A 19077-nucleotide genomic window follows, 5' to 3' on the forward strand; every position below is an offset into this window, starting at 1 on the left:
ACATGAGGAGAAACAACGTCAACATGAGCAGGAGGAGAAGGAGAGGGAACGTCAACATGAGCAGCAGGAGAAGGAGAAACAAAGACAGCATGAACTGGAGCTGGCCAGGCTGAGGAGCAGTGGGGCCCCGGCTGCGGTGAGTGAGGGGGGACCCAAGACTGCAAGGAGCTTTGATAAGTGCTTCCTGGCCCAGCGGAAGGAGGGGGAGGACATAGATAGCTTCCTGACGGCCTTTGAGAATGCCTGCGAGCTGCACAGGGTTGACCCTGCAGACAGGCTCCAGTTCCTCACCCCCTTACTGGACCCCAAAGCCGTGGAGGTCTACAGCCGGATGACAGGGGCAGAGGCAGGGGACTATGAACTGTTCAAACAGGCCCTGCTCCGTGAGTTTGGGCTGACCCCCGAGATGTACCGGAGAAGGTTCCGGAGTCAGCGTAAAACGCCTGAGGTCACCTACCTACAACTGGTCAACAGGATGCAGGGATATGCCCGCAAGTGGACAGCGGGGGCCCAAACTAAAGAGGACCTGCTTGACCTGTTTGTACTGGAGCACCTGTATGAACAGTGCCCTTCCGACCTGAGGCTGTGGCTGGTGGACAAAAAGCTCGCGAACCCCCAGCATGCAGGGCAGCTGGCCGACGAGTTTGTGAACAGTCGGTCAGGGGGTAGCCGGGAGGAGTCCCAAAAGAACAGGCCCCCCCCGATGCAGAGAGAGAGTCACCATGGGGCCTCCCAGCGGGGAAATAGGGAGAACCCCCTCCAAAGGGGAACGCCTGGTGTCGGGCCCCTCCGACCCGTTCGAGGGGACCAACGTGACCTGAGCTGCTATCACTGTGGCCAGAGAGGCCACGTACGGGCCCAGTGCCCCGGGCTCAGGGACAAACTGAGCAGGTTCCCTGCTGCAGCCTCCATCCACATTCCTGGGCAGAGGTGTCACCTCCCCCTCCCCCTCCTGGCTCAGGTGACAGGCTCTCAGGTCTCCCGTCCCCAGGGCACATTCCCAGGTCAACACTCCCCCCTCCCTGCTGCGTCACATCGTCACAGCTTGTCTCGGGCAAGCTCGTGAAGTGTAGTCAGCTGCTGTGGGCTAAGCGTATGGGGATAACATGCGTCCATGGGACAGTTGGTTATTACCCCACCATCGCAGTAAAAATCGAGATTCAGGGGAACACTACTGAGGTAGCAGCAGGTGTAGTCCCTAAACTCCCATACCCGGTGCTCATAGGGAGGGACTTCCCAGGGTTTGAAGACTTACTCCCGGTAGGGGAATTAGAGAAAGGGGGAAGCCCTGGAAGTAGTGAGGCATCCACAGTAGACTGTCAACCTCCAACCTGCTCTGAAATATCCCCACATTTGTTCTCCACTCCCAGACAGCGTAGAAAGACGAAACGGGAAAGAAGGGCAGCTAAGGCCTTGGGAACACGAATACTGGCCCAAAGCCAGAGGGTTGCTCTCGTAGGTAGGCGGACCCGAGCAGTTGAAAAGGATGCCACCCAGGAGGGAGAAGCACCCGAGTCAGACCCACACCCTAACGCCTCTGAACCAGCAGAGGCAACAGAGACTGGCTCCCTACATCTCAGGCAGATTAGCCCCAGGAGAGGAAATTTTGGACAGGACCAGCCTGAAGACCCAAGGTACGACAACATTAGGAAGGAGGTGACTGAAATAGATGGGGTCCCCATGGAAGGGAAAAACCAGGGACCAGGACCCTACTTCATAATGAAGAAGAATCTCTTATACCGGGTTGCACCAGTACAGGGGCAGAAGGTACAGCAGATCCTAGTACCTCAAAAACACCAGAATGCTGTATTAAGTCGGCCCATAGTCATCTTTTGGGGGGGCATTTGGTGGTAGAGAAGACCCTGGCACGGGTCCTGCGACGATTCTTCTGGCCCGGAGTACATGAAGAAGTGCAGAGGTACTGTGCGTCCTGCCCAGAGTGTCAGATGCACAGTCCCTGTCCCCACTTGAGGGCACCTTTGGTACCCCTTCCCATCATAGAGGTCCCCTTCGTGCAAATAGCCATGGACCTAGTGGGACCCCTGGAGAAGGCAGCCCGGGCCACCAATATATACTTGTCATTTTGGATTATGCTACTCGCTACCCAGAAGCCGTACCCCTGGGGAACACGGCCTCTAAAACGATAGCTAAAGAGTTGATGGGGATCTTTGCCCGAGTGGGGCTACCAAAGGAGATATTAACAGACCAAGGTACCCCATTTATGTCAAAGCTAATGAAGGACCTCTCTACATTACTCCATATACTTACCCTGAGAACTTCAGCCTATCATCCGCAGACCCATGGGCTGGTAGAAAGGGTTAACCGAACCCTCAAAGCAATGATAAGGTAACTCGGGATGGGAAGGATTGGGACACCCTACTACCCTACCTTACGTTTGCAATCCGGGAGGTACCTCAGGCCTCAACTGGGTGGAGTGTCCGCATGGCTTCAGCTACTACAAGATCAGGCACAGCACTAGCAACTCGGTCCTGCCACACTCCCCATCCAGAACTTTTCCATTCAGTGGATATGTTCAGTTCCTGTAGCATGTAGATGTTTTCTCTCTCATGCCCAACTGCCCTTGAACCCCGACCCCTCTGACTTTCTTTGCAAAGTGCTGGTGAGGTCTCAGCTTGATGACATACCACAATTCCAGAGTAATCTACACAGACCCTCCACTTCCCTGATGCACAGGGCATGCAACGATAGCATCCCTTCTGCAGTTGAAATTTTTGGAACCAATACAGGACACATGAAGTTTGGTCAGTGGACGGTAAGTATTGAGTAAAGTAGGCAAACTCACCCATTTGCTCCTGGAGTTCCTCTGCAAAAGAAAAATGGGGAGAAGAAGAAAACAGTTCAGTGAATGTCCATTGACTTATGAATTGAAGAGGGTGAATGAGATCCTTTCTTTGTTGATTAGCATGAATATTGGCCATGCATAGTGAGCAACCTCTTCAATCCGTAGGCTAGTCCCATTCCTATCCCGCTACGTAGTAGATAGAGAAGATTATATTCTTGCTTTGATCAATTGAAGAAAAAACTTCATGGCGACAACTAATTAGCAAAAGGTGAATATGACACACTACGCTACTCTGCTAATATGGGTTCTGCTATGAAAGGAGCAGTAACACCTTTTACATCATGAGCTGCATTCCATTTGCTGTTTCAATGCAGAGTCCTTTCAACGTGTAAATTGCCTTTCGTACTCTGTCTCAGCAAGAGTGTTATGGTTCTTGGAGAATACAAACAAGTAGTGGGTGGGTCTATTTCAATTTCAGCAATATATGAGCAACACTGCTCAGAACAAGCCAGTGCTCATATATGTTATTGACAAAATTAGCCTAGTAATCTACTCTATCAAAAACAGGAAAGTGGGGTGAGGTCTAAAAAATCAATGATTTTTCTTTTCATCCTAAAAGACTCCTACACAACAGTAGAGCACACTGAAGAAACAGATCACAGACTTATTTTTTCTCTTTTCCAAGTCTCGTAAAAAAGAAAAAATATGTTTAAATATAACAATAGCAGCCTTTGTAATAATAAAGCCAAGAACAAAGGTAACACGTTACCTAAACTTTTAATCATTCAGGTGCTCTTCTCTTAACCCTCTCCAGTTTGAGAACGCCTTTCTTCAGTTGGGGACTCCAGAACTGCACAAACTATTCCAGCAACAGAGCCAAATACAGAGCTAATATTATCTCTATAGTCCTCATTAAGATCACCATCGTGGTCTCTGGCCTAGGGCCCAGTGAACACTTTCCTACTGAAGGGCTTCTATGAGCTCCAGAGAAAGGGTACTTCCTCTTCCATCGCAGCAATTCCTGCCTGCCACTGATCACCTCTTCTGCAGGGGACAGGAGGTGCTGGGTGGGAGGAGTGGGGGAAGGAAGAGGCGGAATGAAGGTCTGCCGCTCTTGGAAGAGGGGTTGCAATAGGGCAGGGAGAAGAGGAGTGGGAGAGGGAAGAGATGGGGCAGGGGTGGGGCCTTGAGGGAAGGGGTATAGTAGGGGAGGGGCAAGGGACAGAGAGGTGGTCACGCAGCATCAATGAAATCAAAAAGTTGGCACCTCTGCCTACACTGCCCCCACATGACTGGGTGACTGAATCGAACCTTAACAACGTCTCCTTCATTTTGAAGTGAAAAATCAGAACAGTCCATTTTAATATGGAGGAAATAGAAACTTTTGACTCTACGGAGATGCTTTTGCTTCTTTCTTGTTCTTTTTTTCATCCAATAAGTTTTTTTCCGTCTGAAATAGATACATTCCCATGGAAAGTTTCTGCCAACACCTTGCTCTCATCGTGAATACACCGGACCAGAAGACAGGATATGTAGGGTCTATTTCCTGCTCTAGCAAACATCCCTGTGTGACTATCAGCACTTCCTTTCCAGGGGGATTGTCAATGAGCCGACACTGGGTGCTCTGCACAGGATGTGGGTTCCCAGTTTGGGGGAAGCTCTAAGGGGAAGACATTTCTCCCTCCATCCCTGATGTACAAGCTGGAGTGCCCGCATGGCCTCAGCTAATACAAGGTCAGGCACAGCACTAGCAACTCGGTCCTGCCACACTCCCCATCCAGAGCTTTTCCATTCAGTGGATATGTTCAGTTCCTGTAGCACGTGGATGTTTTTCCTCTCCTGCCTGACTTCCCTTGAACCCCGACCCCTCTGACTTTCTTTGCAAAGTGCTGGTGAGGTCTCAGGTCGATGACATACCACGATTCCAGAATAATCTACACAGACCCTCCACTTCCCAGATCCATGGGGCATGCAATGAGAGCATCCCTTCTGCAGCTGAAATTGTTGGAACCAATACAGGGCACACGAAGTTTGGTCAGTGGACTGTAAGTATTGAGTAAAGTAGGCAAACTCACCCATTTGCTTCTGGAGTTCCTCTGCAAAAAAAAATGGGAGAAGAAGAAAACAGTTCAGGGTTTGTCCATTGACTTATGAATTGAAGAAGGTGAATGAGATCCTTTCTTTGTTGATTAGAATGAATATTAGCCATGAATAGTCAGCTAGCTACTCGATCCATAGGCTAGCCGCATTCCTATCCCACTACATTTGGGGGTTGGATAGCTCAGTGGTTTGCGCATTGGCCTGCTAAACCCAGGGTTGTGAGTTCAATCCTTGAGGGGGCCATCTTGGGCAAAAATTGGAGATTGGTCCTGCTTTGAGAAGGGGGTTGGCCTAGATGACCTCCTGAGGTCCCTTCCAACCCTGAGATTCTACGTAGTATATAAAGAAGATTATATTCTTGATTTGATCAATTTAAGAAAAAACTTCATGGCCACAACTAATTCGCAAAAGGTGAATCTGACATATTATGCTCCTCTGCTAATATGGGTTCTGCTATGAAAGAAGCAGTAACACCATTTACATCATGAGCTGATTCCATTTGCAGTTTCAATGCAGAGTCCTTTCAACGTGTAAATTGTCTTTTGTACTTTGTCTCAGCAAGAGTGTTATGGTTCTTGGAGAATACAAACAAGTAGTGGGGGACTCTATTTAAATTTCAGCAATGTATAAGAAGCACTGCTCAGAACCAGCAAGTGCTCATATATGTTATTGTCAAAATTAGTCAAGTAATCTGCTCTATCAAAAACAGGAAAGTGGGGTGAGGTCTAAAAAAATCAATGATTTTTCTTTTCATTCTAGAAGACTCCTACACAGCAGTAGAACACACTGAAGAAATAGGTCACAGACTTACTTTTTCTCTTTTCCAAGTCTCCTAAAAAAGAAAAAATATATTTAAAGATAACAATAGTAATAATAATGCCAAGAACAAACGTAACTACAATCTTGATTTGAAAAATTTCCAGAGATGGAGGATACACCGCAACCCCTTGTAAATTATTAGAACACCTGATCACCCTCATTCTTAAAAATTTAAGCCTTATTTCTAGTCTGACTTTCCTAATTTCAATTTCCAGCCATTGGATTTTGCTAGACCATTCTCTGCTAGACTAAAGAATCATAGAATCATAGAATATCAGGTTTGGAAGGGACCTCAGGAGGTCATCTAGTCCAACCCCCTGCTCAAAGCAGGACCAATCCCCGACTCAATCATCCCAGCCAGGGCTTTGTCAAGCCTGACCTTAAAAACTTCTAGGGAAGGAGATTCCACCACCTCCCTAGGTAACGCATTCCAGTGTTTCACCACCCTCATAGTGAAAAAGTTTTTGCTAATATCCAACCTAAACCTCCCCCACTGCAACTTGAGACCATTACTCCTTGTTCTGTCATCTGCTACCACTGAGAACAGTCTAGAGCCATCCACTTTGGAACCCCCTTTCAGGTAGTTGAAAGCAGCTATCAAATCCCCCCTCATTCTTCTCTTCTGAAGACTAAACATCCCGAGTTCCCTCAGCCTCTCCTCATAAGTCATGTGTTCCAGTCCCCTAATCATTTTTGTTGCCCTCCGCCCATTATCACACTTTTGTTCTCTATCTAAACATCCCCAGTTCCCTCAGCCTCTCCTCATAGGTCATGTGTTCCAGTCCCCTAATCATTTTTGTTGCCCTCCGCCCATTATCACACATCTGTTCTCTATCTAAATACATATAGAGTGTAATCAAGTCACCTCTTCTCTGTCGTCAGCTAAATAGGTTGAGCTCTTTGAGTCTATCACTATAACACATGTTATCTAAACCTTTAATCATTCTGGTGCTCTTCTCTGAACCCTCTACAGTCTGACAACTTCTTTCTTCTGTTGGGGCCACCAGAACTGCAAACAGTATTCCAACAACAGAGCCAAATACAGAGTTAATATAACCCTAATTAAGATCATCCCCATGTCCTCTGCTTTGGGGCTGAGTGAACACTGTCCTACTGAAGGGCATGCGTAAGCTCCAGTGAACAGGGTAGCTTTTCTGAGACAGAAGTTGCACTCACCAGCAGGCCCCACCAATCAGCTCCACCCCTCTAACCCAGCACCTCCCTCCCGACACTGATTAGCTGTTCTGCAGAGGGCAGGAGGCGCTGCGGGGGAGGAGTGAGGGAAAGAAGAGGCAGAATGAGGGTGGGGCGCTCTTAGGAGAGGGGTGTAATGGGGCAGGAAGAGTCAGAGTGGGAATGGAAAGATGTTGGGCAGCAGTGGGGCCGAGGCGGAAGGGGTATATTAGGGGCAATTTGTTGCCAAATGATGTTGTGAAGGCCAAAAAGATAATGGGGTTCCAAAAAAAAAAGAATAAGATAAGCTCATGGAGAATAGCTCCTTCAGTGGTTATTAACCAAGATGGTCAGGGATGCAAGCCAGTGCTCTGGGTGTCCCTAAGCTTCTGACTATCAGAAGCTGGGACTGGATTTCAGGGAATGGATCATTAGATAAATTGCTGTTCTGTTCATTCCCTCTGATGCATCAGGCACTGGCCACTGTCAGAAGACAGGATACTGGGCTGGATGGATTATTGGTCTGACACAGTATGGCTGTTCTTATGTTGCTTCCCTAGAGGCTTTGTTCCCTGTCCCCAGTTAAGTTCCCTGTGTTATACTGTTATTTTTGAGTGTGGCCTTTCATTTGTTGGGATTTGTATTAGTGTATTGTGTTGTTCATGTGCTGGGTTATATTTCTTGTAAATAGATAAGTAGCATTAGTCATTTTCCCAAGAGACAGCACCCTGGTGTCCGAAGCACAGACAGGAATCACCTTGGGTAGAGGCACCAGGCGCTGAAATAAAGAACCCAGGAACCAATGCATGCGAGGAGGGAAGACAAGCCACTCCGATTAGCAAGCAGCAGGGAGGAGGCTTAAGCCAAACAGGGGGCCAGGGGGAAGGAGACTACATGAAATACAATGTTGGCATTTCCCTCAGAGAGCTGTCTCTTCAGCAGGGAGGGCTGAAGGAGTCTCTGAATCCTGTGTGCCACAACAAAATTGCCAGGGAGCCAGGGACTGCAGGGGATGGGGAATTCCCCTGGTGCCAGTGACAGACAGGTTTGATTCTGAACCCAGGCTGCAATCATGCAGAGGTACCCCTCCCTTTTAAAGGACCTGGGAGCCCGAGCAAAATGAAGAAACTCCCATTATTCATACTTTTATCAAAAATGGAAGAAAAGTTTTTGTTTAAACTTTCCAGAAGAAAAACAAAATCATTGCATTTGAGGAAAGGCAGTAACTGAGCACTTGCAACTCCAACTGTGGTTGTTTCCCTACATTATGAGGAACTGATAATAGTAGTTTTATAACGGAAAGTCCATATCCTCTTTCTCTAGAAAGATGACTGCCATATGAGCTGTGATGTACAATAGGTTTATGATGAGTGAATGACTGTACTCACTAGAAATAGATGGAAACACACTCCTCTTACCTAACCTAGCGCTCAGTGTTCATAGCACTGAAAGAAAGGCAGGCAGAAGGTCAAGGTAGTCTAAAGCCCAATCTAATTCCCACAGAAATCAATGGAAGCAATCACACCCTTTATCCAGTTAACTGATGTTGGAGAAGCAAAAGACATTTAAAACTTTATACTCCCCTACAGTGGATCTTGGCACATTAAATAACCAATCATATTTTCATGTGTTCTCTATCTTTGTGACTGGGTGAAATGTGCCCCTTGCTGATGGATTAACGGGTATATAGTAAATCTTACGTTCTTCAGAATGCTCTTCTTTCTTTCCTTGAGAAGGAGAAGCAAACAATCTCAAAGAAACTCGACTTTAAGGAGGTTTTTGATATATAAAGAAGATGTAAAAGAATACACTTGTCTACCTTACAGCAAGATCTCTCTTGAGGGCTCCCAGATGAACCATGAAATGGTCAACCACACTTGTTGAACTTGTGAGAGCGGCAGATGAGGGTCCTAGCAGCTGTGAAAAGACCAAGTAGCTGCCTCTGAAGCAGACAAGAAGGGCTCAGATCTCACTCGTTCCAGAGCAATGCTAGCTTTCCCAGCCACACCACAGAGAAAGAAGAGACGAGGAGAAAAAATGCGCAAAAAATATTTTTGCAAAAAAGAAAGAGTTAGATTAGGTAGGTAGCTTAAGTCGATGGCTCTGTGTGTCACTGCCTGCTTCTGTGAGGTACCGAGCATCCTCAGTTCATATTTGGCCAAATCCAGAAATCTTATTCAGGGGTAACTCAGGTAAAATTCTCAAAAGCTCAGATAGTTGTCGGAAAACATCCGCTCAATGTGCATCAGCAGTCAAAAACGCGAACAGAATGTTAGGAACCATTAGGAAAGAGATCTATAATAAGACAGAAACTAACATAATGCCACTATATAAATCCATAGTATGCCCACACCTTGAATACTGTGTGCGGTTCTGGACACCCCATCTAAAAAAATGTATGTTAGAGTTGGGAAAAGTACAGAGAAGGGCAACAAAAATGATTAAGGGTATGGAACAGCTCCCATATGAGAAGAGATTTAAAAGACTAGGACTTTTCAGCTTGGAAAAGAGATGACAAAGGGGGAATATGACAGAGATCTATGAAATCATGAATGCTGTGGAGGAAGAGAAAAGGGAAATATTATTTACCCATTTGCATAACACAAGAACTAGGGGTTATTTGATTAAATTAATAGCTTTAAAACAAACAAATGAACAAAAGGAAGTACTTTTCACACAACACACCGTCAACCCATGGAACTCATTGCTAGGGGATATTAAAATTCGCTAATTGTATTTTAAACATCTTGAACATCATAAATTAGCCACCTTCAGTGAGGTTCATGTGGACAAATGTTTGGATCCAGTACTTTTGCTATCAGTAAATGTGACCGTCATTGGGTTCTCTCTGCTGCTGTCAATCAGCTTTTCCATGGTTTCTTTCAAGCAAAACTAACCTCATTCACATGCAATATGACCATTTTTTCTTTCATTCCAAGGCCAAAATGGACCTTTGTGATCACCTAGTCTGATCACCCCTAGAACACAGGCCAGAGAACTGCCTCAAAATAATTCCTAAAGCAGAGGTTCTTTTTGAAAAAACCATCCAATCTTGATTTAGAAATTGCCAGGTTTGGCAACACCACCACAACCCTTGGTAAATTGTTCCAATGGTTAATCACCATCACTATTAAAAATTTACACCTTACGCAAATTAAACAAAAGAAAATTAAGTTCACTTACTGTTCCATTTTCCAAGAAAAAGGATGGTGATCCCAGCAATAGACAGCAATAAAAAGATTAAGACACCTACGGAAAAATAGAACATGTTACTATCACCACCATGTAGCCTCAGACATGGGAGGTATTTCTAAGTGTTACAGTTTTGGACCTAAACAATGATGGACTTTTGATGGGGTATGAACAATGATGGGGTATGAACAGATGTCCCTGCCAGGAGGTGTGGACTCTGCCTAAGGGTCCCCAGCCTGGTTTTATCTGTTCCTCCCCCCTATTCAAAGACAGAGCGAAATCAGCTCCATTAAGAGTCTTTTGTTATTTTAAGCACTCAACCCAGCCTGCTAAGAGCTGAAAGTCACTAAGAGCTGACAATCACTAAGAGTTGGGTGGACTCTGAAGAGACTGACCTGCAGAGGTCACAGCAGAGAGGCAGGTGGCAGAAGGTGACCGGCAAGTGGAACAAGTGGGGGAGGAATAGAGGCTGGGAGGGCAGCCAGCAGGGGAGAAACAGCAGCTGGCAGGGAGGGCATTAGGGAGGAACAGCGACTGGTGGGGCAGCCAGCCAGAGCAAGTGCTCAGATGGCGGAGCAAGCAAGGTGCCTTCTTCCCCGGATGGGAGGTGAACTCACAGAGATGCACCTCTGAACCCTGGGTCCTCACCAAGGGCAATCACTGTGAATGGGGTGGGGTGTGGTGAAGGAGCAGAGAGTGGCACAGAAAGGGAAGTTTTGGTTGTAGAACTCAAGAGCAGGAGGCAGATGACTCTGCCCCACGCACTCTGGGGTGAGTGTCCCGCTCACAGCTTTATCCTTATCAATTCTGCTTCTGGCCTTTTCCCCAATTAATGTTGGGTGAGTTCCCCCCTTTCATTAAAAGTTTCTTTCCTATACTCAGACTCTGTGCTTGCGAATGGGGAAGTATTGCCTCTCAGAGGCACCTCGTGCTGTCATTTTCCCAGGTGCTGTCATTTTCCCATTTTCCCAGGGGGCTGAAGCCAGTTTTGTGTTGTATTGTTGAAAAGGAACCCCTAGCTATTGAACCCAGCCCTGGCTGCTGCCGGCTCCACCTGGCAGAAGGGTTACAATAGAATAAATTTTAGCCATGTTGGTGATCTCCTCTTCCTGCTGAAAGAAAAGGAGTACTTGTGGCACCTTAGAGACTAACAAATTTATTTGAGCATAAGCTTTCCTGAGCTACAGCTCACTTCATCGGATGCATTCAGTGGAAAATACAGTGGGGAGATTTATATACATAGAGAACATGAAACAATGGGTGTTACCATACACACTGTAACGAGAGTGATCGCTTAAGGTGAGCTATTACCAGCAGGAGAGCGGGGGTGGGGGGAAAAACCTTTTGTAGTGATAATCAAGGTGGGCCATTTCCAGCAGTTGACAAGAACGTCTGAGGAACAGTGGAGGGTGAGGGGGGGAATAAACATGGGGAAATAGTTTTACTTTGTAATGACCCATCCACTCCCAGTCTTTATTCAAGCCTAAGTTAATTGTATCCATTTGCAAATTAATTCCAATTCAGCAGTCTCTCGTTGGAGTCTTTTTTGAAGTTTTTTGTTGAAGAATTGCAACTTTTAGGTCTGTAATCGAGTGACCAAGGAGATTGAAGTGTTCTCGGAATGGTTTTTGAATGTTAGAATTCTTGACACCTGATTTGTGTCCATTTATTCTTTTACGTAGAGCCTGTCCAGTTTGCCCAATGTACATGGCAGAGGGGCATTGCTGGCACATGATGGCATATATCACTTTGGTAGATGTGCAGGTGAACGAGCCTCTGATAGTGTGGCTGATGTGATTAGGCCCTATGATGGCATCCCCTGAATAGATATGTGGACACAGTTGGCAACGGGCTTTGTTGCAAGGATAGGTTCCTGGGTTAGTGGTTCTGTTGTGTCGTGTGTGGTTGCTGGTGAGTATTTGCTTCAGCTGGGGGGCTGTCTGTAAGCAAGGACTGGCCTGTCTCCCAAGATCTGTGAGAGTGATGCGTCGTCCTTCAGGATAGGTTGTAGATCCTTGATGATGCGCTGGAGAGGTTTTAGTTGGGGGCTGAAGGTGATGGCTAGTGGCGTTCTGTTATTTTCTTTGTTGGGCCTGTCCTGTAGTAGGTGACTTCTGGGTACTCTTCTGGCTCTGTCAATCTGTTTCTTCACTTCAACAGGTGGGTATTGTAGTTGTAAGAATGCTTGATAGAGATCTTGTAGGTGTTTGTCTCTGTCTGAGGGGTTGGAGCAAATGCGGTTGTATCATAGAGCTTGGCTGTAGACAATGAATCATGTGGTGTGGTCTGGATGAAAGCTGGAGGCATGTAGGTAGGGATAGCAGTCAGTAGATTTCTGGTATAGGGTGGTGTTTATGTGACCATCGCTTATTAGCACTGTAGTGTCCAGGAAGTGGATCTCTTGTGTGGACTGGTCCAGGCTGAGGTTGATGGTGGGATGGAAATTGTTGAAATCATGGTGGAATTCCTCAAGGGCTTCTTTTCCATGGGTCCAGATGATGAAGATGTCATCAATGTAGCGCGAATAGAGTAGGGGCATTAGGGGACAAGAGCTGAGGAAGCGTTGTTCTAAGTCAGCCATAAAAATGTTGGCATATTGTGGGGCTATGCGAGTACCCATAGCAGTGCTGCTGATTTGAAGGTATATATTGTCCCCACATGTGAAATAGTTATGGGTGAGGACAAAGTCACAAAGTTCAGCCACCAGGTTTGCCATGACATTATCAGGGATACTGTTCCTGATGGCCTGTAGTCCATCTTTGTGTGGAATGTTTGTGTAGAGGGCTTCTACATCCATAGTGGCCAGGATGGTGTTTTCAGGAAGATCATCGATGGATTGTAGTTTCCTCAGGAAGTCAGTGGTGTCTCGAAGATAGCTGGGAGTGCTGGTAGCGTAGGGCCTGAGGAGGGAGTCTACATAGCCAGACAATCCTGCTGTCAGGGTGCCAATGCCTGAGATGATGGGGCATCCAGGATTTCCATGTTTATGGATCTTGGGTAGCAGATAGAATACCCCAGGTCGGGGTTCCAGGGGTGTGTCTGTGCAGATTTGTTCTTGTGCTTTTTCAGGGAGTTTCTTGAGCAAATGGTGTAGTTTCTTTTGGTAACCCTCAGTGGGATCAGAGGGTAATGGCTTGTAGAAAGTGGTGTCGGAGAGCTGCCTAGCAGCCTTTTGTTCATATTCCGACCTATTCATGATGCCGACAGCACCTCCTTTGTCAGCCTTTTTGATTATGATGTCAGAGTTCTTTCTGAGGCTGTGGATGGCGTCGTGTTCTGCACGGCTGAGATTATGGGGCAAGTGATGCTGCTTTTCCACAATTTCAGCCCGTGCACGTCGGCGGAAGCACTCTATGTAGAAGTCTAGTCTGTTGTTTCGACCTTCAGGAGGAGTGTCTCTTACATGCTCCAGTGAGCCTCAGTCAAACAAAACCCCTCCACACTGAGTTTTTCTCCCCCACAAAAGAGGAGGTTTCAGCTGATTATCGTGCTGTCACCCTTCACCCAGATGTCACAAAGTCCTTTAGCTGGTCCTGGGATCCATACGACTGCAAATGCTGGAGGGACTGGTGTGGGGGAAGTGGGGATAATGCACATTGCTCCCCTTCCTACCCCCTCTGATTGCACACACAGGACAATACCACACATCTTTAACCTTTCACAGGTAACTACCTCCCACTACAGAATGGAAGGAGGAATCAAGGAATCAAGGAATCAATCCTGAAGCACCTACACGAGAGGAAAGTGATCAGGAACAGTCAGCATGGATTCACCAAGGGTAGGTCATGCCTGACTAATCTAATCGCCTTCTATGATGACATTACTGGTTCTGTGGATGAAGGGAAAGCAGTGGATGTATTGTTTCTTGACTTTAGCAAAACTTTTGACATGGTCTCCCACAGTATTCTTGTCAGCAAGTTAAAGAAGTATGGGCTGGATGAATGCACTATAAGGTGGGTAGAAAGTTGGCTAGATTGTCGGGCTCAACGGGTAGTGATCAATGGCTCCATGTCTAGTTGGCAGCCGGTGTCAAGTGGAGTGCCCCAGGGGTCGGTCCTGGGGCCGGTTTTGTTCAATATCTTCATAAATGATCTGGAGGATGGTGTGGATTGCACTCTCAGCAAATTTGCGGATGATACTAAACTGGGAGGAGTGGTAGATACGCTGGAGGGCAGGGATAGGATACAGAGGGACCTAGACAAATTGGAGGATTGGGCCAAAAGAAATCTGATGAGGTTCAATAAGGATAAGTGCAGGGTCCTGCACTTAGGACGGAAGAACCCAATGCACAGCTACAGGCTAGGGACCGAATGGCTCGGCAGCAGTTCTGCAGAAAAGGACCTAGGGGTGACAGTGGACGAGAAGCTGGATATGAGTCAGCAGTGTGCCCTTGTTGCCAAGAAGGCCAATGGCATTTTGGGATGTATAAGTAGGGGCATAGCGAGCAGATCGAGGGACGTGATCGTTCCCCTCTATTCGACATTGGTGAGGCCTCATCTGGAGTACTGTGTCCAGTTTTGGGCCCCACACTACAAGAAGGATGTGGATAAATTGGAAAGAGTCCAGCGAAGGGCAACAAAAATGATTAGGGGTCTGGAACACATGACTTATGAGGAGAGGCTGAGGGAACTGGGGTTGTTTAGTCTGCAGAAGAGAAGAATGAGGGGGGATTTGATAGCTGCTTTCAACTACCTGAGAGGTGGTTCCAGAGAGGATGGTTCTAGACTATTCTCAGTGGTAGAAGAGGACAGGACAAGGAGTAATGGTCTCAAGTTGCAGTGGGGGAGGTTTAGGTTGGATATTAGGAAAAACTTTTTCACTAGGAGGGTGGTGAAACACTGGAATGCGTTACCTAGGGAGGTGGTAGAATCTCCTTCCTTAGAAGTTTTTAAGGTCAGGCTTGACAAAGCCCTGGCTGGGATGATTTGATTGGGGATTGGTCCTGCTTTGGGCAGGGGGTTGGACTAGATGACCTCCTGAGGTCCCTTCCAACCCTGATATTCTATGATTCTATGATTCTATGAATGAAAGTTTCAGTCATTATCCCTGAACATTTGTTTCATTTTCAGGAAACTTAGAGAAGACAATAGGTAAGTCTGTGTCTAATTTCTCTTAGATATAGTCTGGTCAATATACACAAATCCCATAGAGTGGAAAGTGAAAGAATTTATTTTTAAATTCTCTGCTCTCTCCTGCCTTTCATGATCCCTTTTTCCTGGCTTCACAAGAGCATCTCTGAATATTTGCTAGATCTGAGGAGAGTTGCTTTTCTATTCTGGCATTTTCAAATGAACACCCCCAGTGCTGTTCAGTGTCCTCTAGAAATGTAACTCTCCAGAAAACAAATATTGAATGAAAGAAAATGTACATACGAAAAGGACTGCACATGGAAACAGGAAATGGAACATGATTCATTACAGAAATAACATCATGACACTTTTAATAGCTGATGCCCATATTAGGAGACTTGGGTTGTGTCCTACTGAGCTTTTTGCTATTTAGCAGAGGGACTCTGAAGGTTCTTGCCAAAATCATTCAAAAAGGTTGGGCTCTAATCTCTCTTTTAATAGTCTATATGGGGTGGGTGGGCATGTGACTAGCCTCATGGACCGAATCGCTGGCGAAGGCTCTTTGCTGAAAAGTTTTCATTCAAGGCATGGCACCTATTTCCACTATCGAACATTTCCGCGTGATAGGCCCAGACCCAGACCTGGGGAAGGGGAGTGAGTTGCAGAACCACACTGCCCAGGGGAGACCACCAGTGGGGATTGTGATTTAAGGGGTGAACAGTTCCTCCTTGAGATCCCAGGCATGGAGAGGGACAAAGCACTCTTAGAACCTAGCTGCCAGAGACGAGGGAGGCCAGGAGACTGCTCTGGAAAAGAGCATCCTTGTATACAAAGCCCAAGACTCATGAGCATGAGGTCTCATTTCCCATCAATCTTGGGCTCTGTGGCTGCTTTACTCCCCGCTTTGTGAGGTGAGAACTCTCCGGATACCAAGGAAACATCCCTGGGAGAGGCCATGGAGCTCCCAGCAGAGGTTTCCCATAAGAGGGGATGCTCTGACCCTTCAGTAGAAATTATTCTCCTTGGCAGAAAGAAGGTATTTATCCTACAGTTGTTATAGAAATTTGTGTCGTGGAAGCTACAGTTCACTTTGTGCGACTGGCTCTCAGTCAAAGCAACTCCACCTTTGCCTTCCTGCCATTGTTTTGCAAAGGCAGACACTTCTCAATGTGTCACCCCTTTTGTCTTTGTTTTCGCTTCAAATTAGGTTAACAAACACATCTTTTGTCTGAGAAGTCCTCTTCTGAAACCCTCACCCCGACCAAGCAGAGACACAACCTGCCAGTGAAAAATGTCTAAACTGTCTCGAGTCCCAAAGGCAAATATGTACCTTCCTCCCCCTTGCTGCAAAAGCGCAAAGGTCCTGATCCCCCACTCGGTTGAAGGGACCCTGCCAACCACACGTCCCTCACTGGCAAAATGCCAAGCCCTTCCCCCTTCAAACTGCAGCCATCTGAGAAAACTTACCTTTGTCCTCCTTCGGTTGATTTGGAAAAAAAAAACCACAAACACTTTTCATTATATTCACGATATGATCTGATCAGGACCTAATCCTGCTCCTTCTCATGTAAATCTTCTCATTGATTTCACTGGGAGAAGAACTGGGCCCTTGATTACGTAATTATAATTCTCTGGCAAGAGCACAACCTGATACACCCTCAAATGTGTGATCGTAAAGTTCACATTTTCCCCTTGGTTTTGTCCTATGAAACAGGCACAAGGGTTTGTACATGTGATTCTGTAGCAGAAGAGAGAGGCCTCAAGGAAGACAGAGGAAACCTCTCCCTCATACATGTGAGAGTGATACAAAATCAGTGCAGGCCTAGGGCCAGATCCAAATTCACTGAAGTCAATGGGAGACTTTCCATTCACTTCAGTGGATTCTGAATCAGTCACTTAACACTAGATTCACAGAAGAATGTAGCCATCTCAGTGCCTCTTTAGGTGCCTAAGTCCAGCATTGAAGCATCACTGACATTCTCAAACCCAAATCTCAACTACCAACTAACCCTGTAAGTGACTGAAGTCCCCATGGTTTCATTTTTGGTCTGTCTGAGCTTGGAGCTGGGAGAGGAGCACCACAGCCTGAAGAGTCTGTATTCAGCTCCCACTCCCCATCCAAATCAGGACTTTGAACTATTGTGGGGTTTAGTGTGTGACTGGGGAGTGTCAGCCCAGCAGAGACCAGCAATCAAGGGGAAGAAAACCAACCCGGGGCAGCTACCTAGAGCCAGCTGGGACCTCCCCAAGACTCCAGACTGGGGAGCCAGGAGAGGACCTAAAAGGTGTAGTGTAGAAAGATTAGCTGGGGCTTGTCTCTCTCCGTGGCGGTGGGGAACCACACCACCTCACTAAACACAGCAAGAGGTCTTGTGGGGAATTAGTTAGGCTGCGGGAGTCTTCCTCGGGGGCCCTTGTGAGAGTAGAAATAAACACAGTGAGCCCAGGCCTGAGGTCAGGGCGGGGCAAGGGTGAGTCAGGCGCTCAGGCCCCAGGCAGGGCCTGAGCAACAACTGTATATAAGCAGCAGACCCAAGCCCTAGGTTCCAAAGGGCCGGGGAGAGGCGGAGGCTGCCACCCGCGAGTTTGGGTGGCAGGGGGGACGCAGGCCCTCCCACTCCACTGCGTCCCAGCCTGGGGCCCTAGCAGCGGCAGAAGACCCGCTGCTGCGTCAGTGAGGATCCTGGACGCAACACACTGACATGGGTTCTGGCCGTGCTGCATCCAGACTAGGGTCGGCTGCCCCAGGCTACTTCCAGATTCCCCTCTGGAGGTACCTGGGTCGGGGTGGTGTCCTCACGGGGGCAGCTGGCGCAGAGCAGACTCCGGGGCAACACCTGACCCAATGGGGGGCGGGCTCAGAGCTCCCTGGCTCTGCCCACTCTGGTGTTCAGAGGGACTCATCTCTCTCTGGGGCAGCAGGGAACCACACCGCCTCACTACACACACCACCCCTCAAGTCTGGCTCCCGCTTTTCGGGGCCAGACTCTTCCATCCCTCCTAGGCGGGACAGGAAGTCGGCATTCTCATGGTCTTTGCCGGCCACATGCCGGATGGTGAAAGCATAGGGCTGTAACGCCAGGTACCAGCGCAGTGGTCTAGTGTTGTTGTTTTTCATTCGGGAGTGGGGCATAGTCCGTGAGTAGTGTAAATGGGCCCCCGAGGAGGTAGTACTGCAGGGCGTCCCAGGCCCATTTCACCGCGAGTGCTTCTTTCTCTATTACCGCGTAGTTCTTCTCCCGGGAGAGTAATTTCTGGCTAAGATATAAGACCTGGTGTTCTTCTCCGTCGATTTCTTGGGACAGGACGGCCCCGAGCCCCACCTCCGAGGTGCCCGTGTGGAGGATAAAGTCACGGTTGAAGTCCGGGCTATATAGGACTGGCTCCCGGCAGAGGTACTCCTTGAGTGTCCGGAAGGCGTCTTCTCATTCTTGGGTCCACGGCAACCGCCGGGGGCTGTCCTTCATCAAAAGTCCCAACAAGGGGGCTGTGATGGAAGCGAACTGGGGGACGAATCATCAATAGTAGCCAGCAAGCCCCAAGAATTGTCGCACTTGGCATTTCATGGTGGGTGGCGGGCATGCTTCCAGTGCTTGAACCTTCCCCATGTGGGGTTTCACTCATCCTCCACCTATGGTGTATCCGAGGTATGTTGCCTCTTGCCATCCAATGTGACACTTTTTTGGATTGGCTGTTAGTCCCGCCTTTTGCAGGGACCTCAGGACCGCAGCTGTGTGTTCCACGTGGTCCTCCCACTGGCAGCTGTAGACTACAATGTCATCCAAATACACCACTGCATAGTCTTGATGGGGCCATAAAAGGCACTCCATTAGTCATTGGACCGTCGCCGGGGCCCCATGGAGGCTGAAGGGCATCCGGGTAAATTGGTAAAGTCCCGTTGGGGTGGCAAATGCCATTTTC

The 19077-nt window shown here is 47.6% G+C and overlaps 1 protein-coding gene across 20 annotated transcripts in view; it reads right to left on the reverse strand.

Annotated features, from left to right (window-relative positions):
- LOC141976244 (butyrophilin subfamily 1 member A1-like) overlaps positions 1–19077 on the reverse strand; it is a 79618-nt gene that overhangs the window by 21185 nt on the left and 39356 nt on the right. For 13 of the 20 annotated variants that reach the window (XM_074937120.1, XM_074937123.1, XM_074937114.1 and 10 more), the window contains 4 exons: positions 10079–10144; positions 5715–5735; positions 4879–4899; positions 2804–2824 (listed from right to left, as the gene is read on the reverse strand). The exons of 1 other annotated variant lie outside the window; for it this stretch is intronic. In XM_074937120.1, coding sequence (XP_074793221.1) covers positions 2804–2824; positions 4879–4899; positions 5715–5735; positions 10079–10144 — 129 coding nt within the window. Of the gene's footprint in view, positions 1–2803; positions 2825–3470; positions 3492–4878; positions 4900–5714; positions 5736–10078; positions 10145–19077 lie in introns of all 20 variants that reach the window. 6 more of the 20 variants (XM_074937122.1, XM_074937115.1, XM_074937125.1 and 3 more) reach the window with 3 other exon arrangements.

The sequence above is a fragment of the Natator depressus genome, chromosome 23 (assembly GCF_965152275.1).
Source record: "Natator depressus isolate rNatDep1 chromosome 23, rNatDep2.hap1, whole genome shotgun sequence".
In the NCBI taxonomy this organism is placed as follows: Eukaryota; Metazoa; Chordata; order Testudines; family Cheloniidae; genus Natator; species Natator depressus.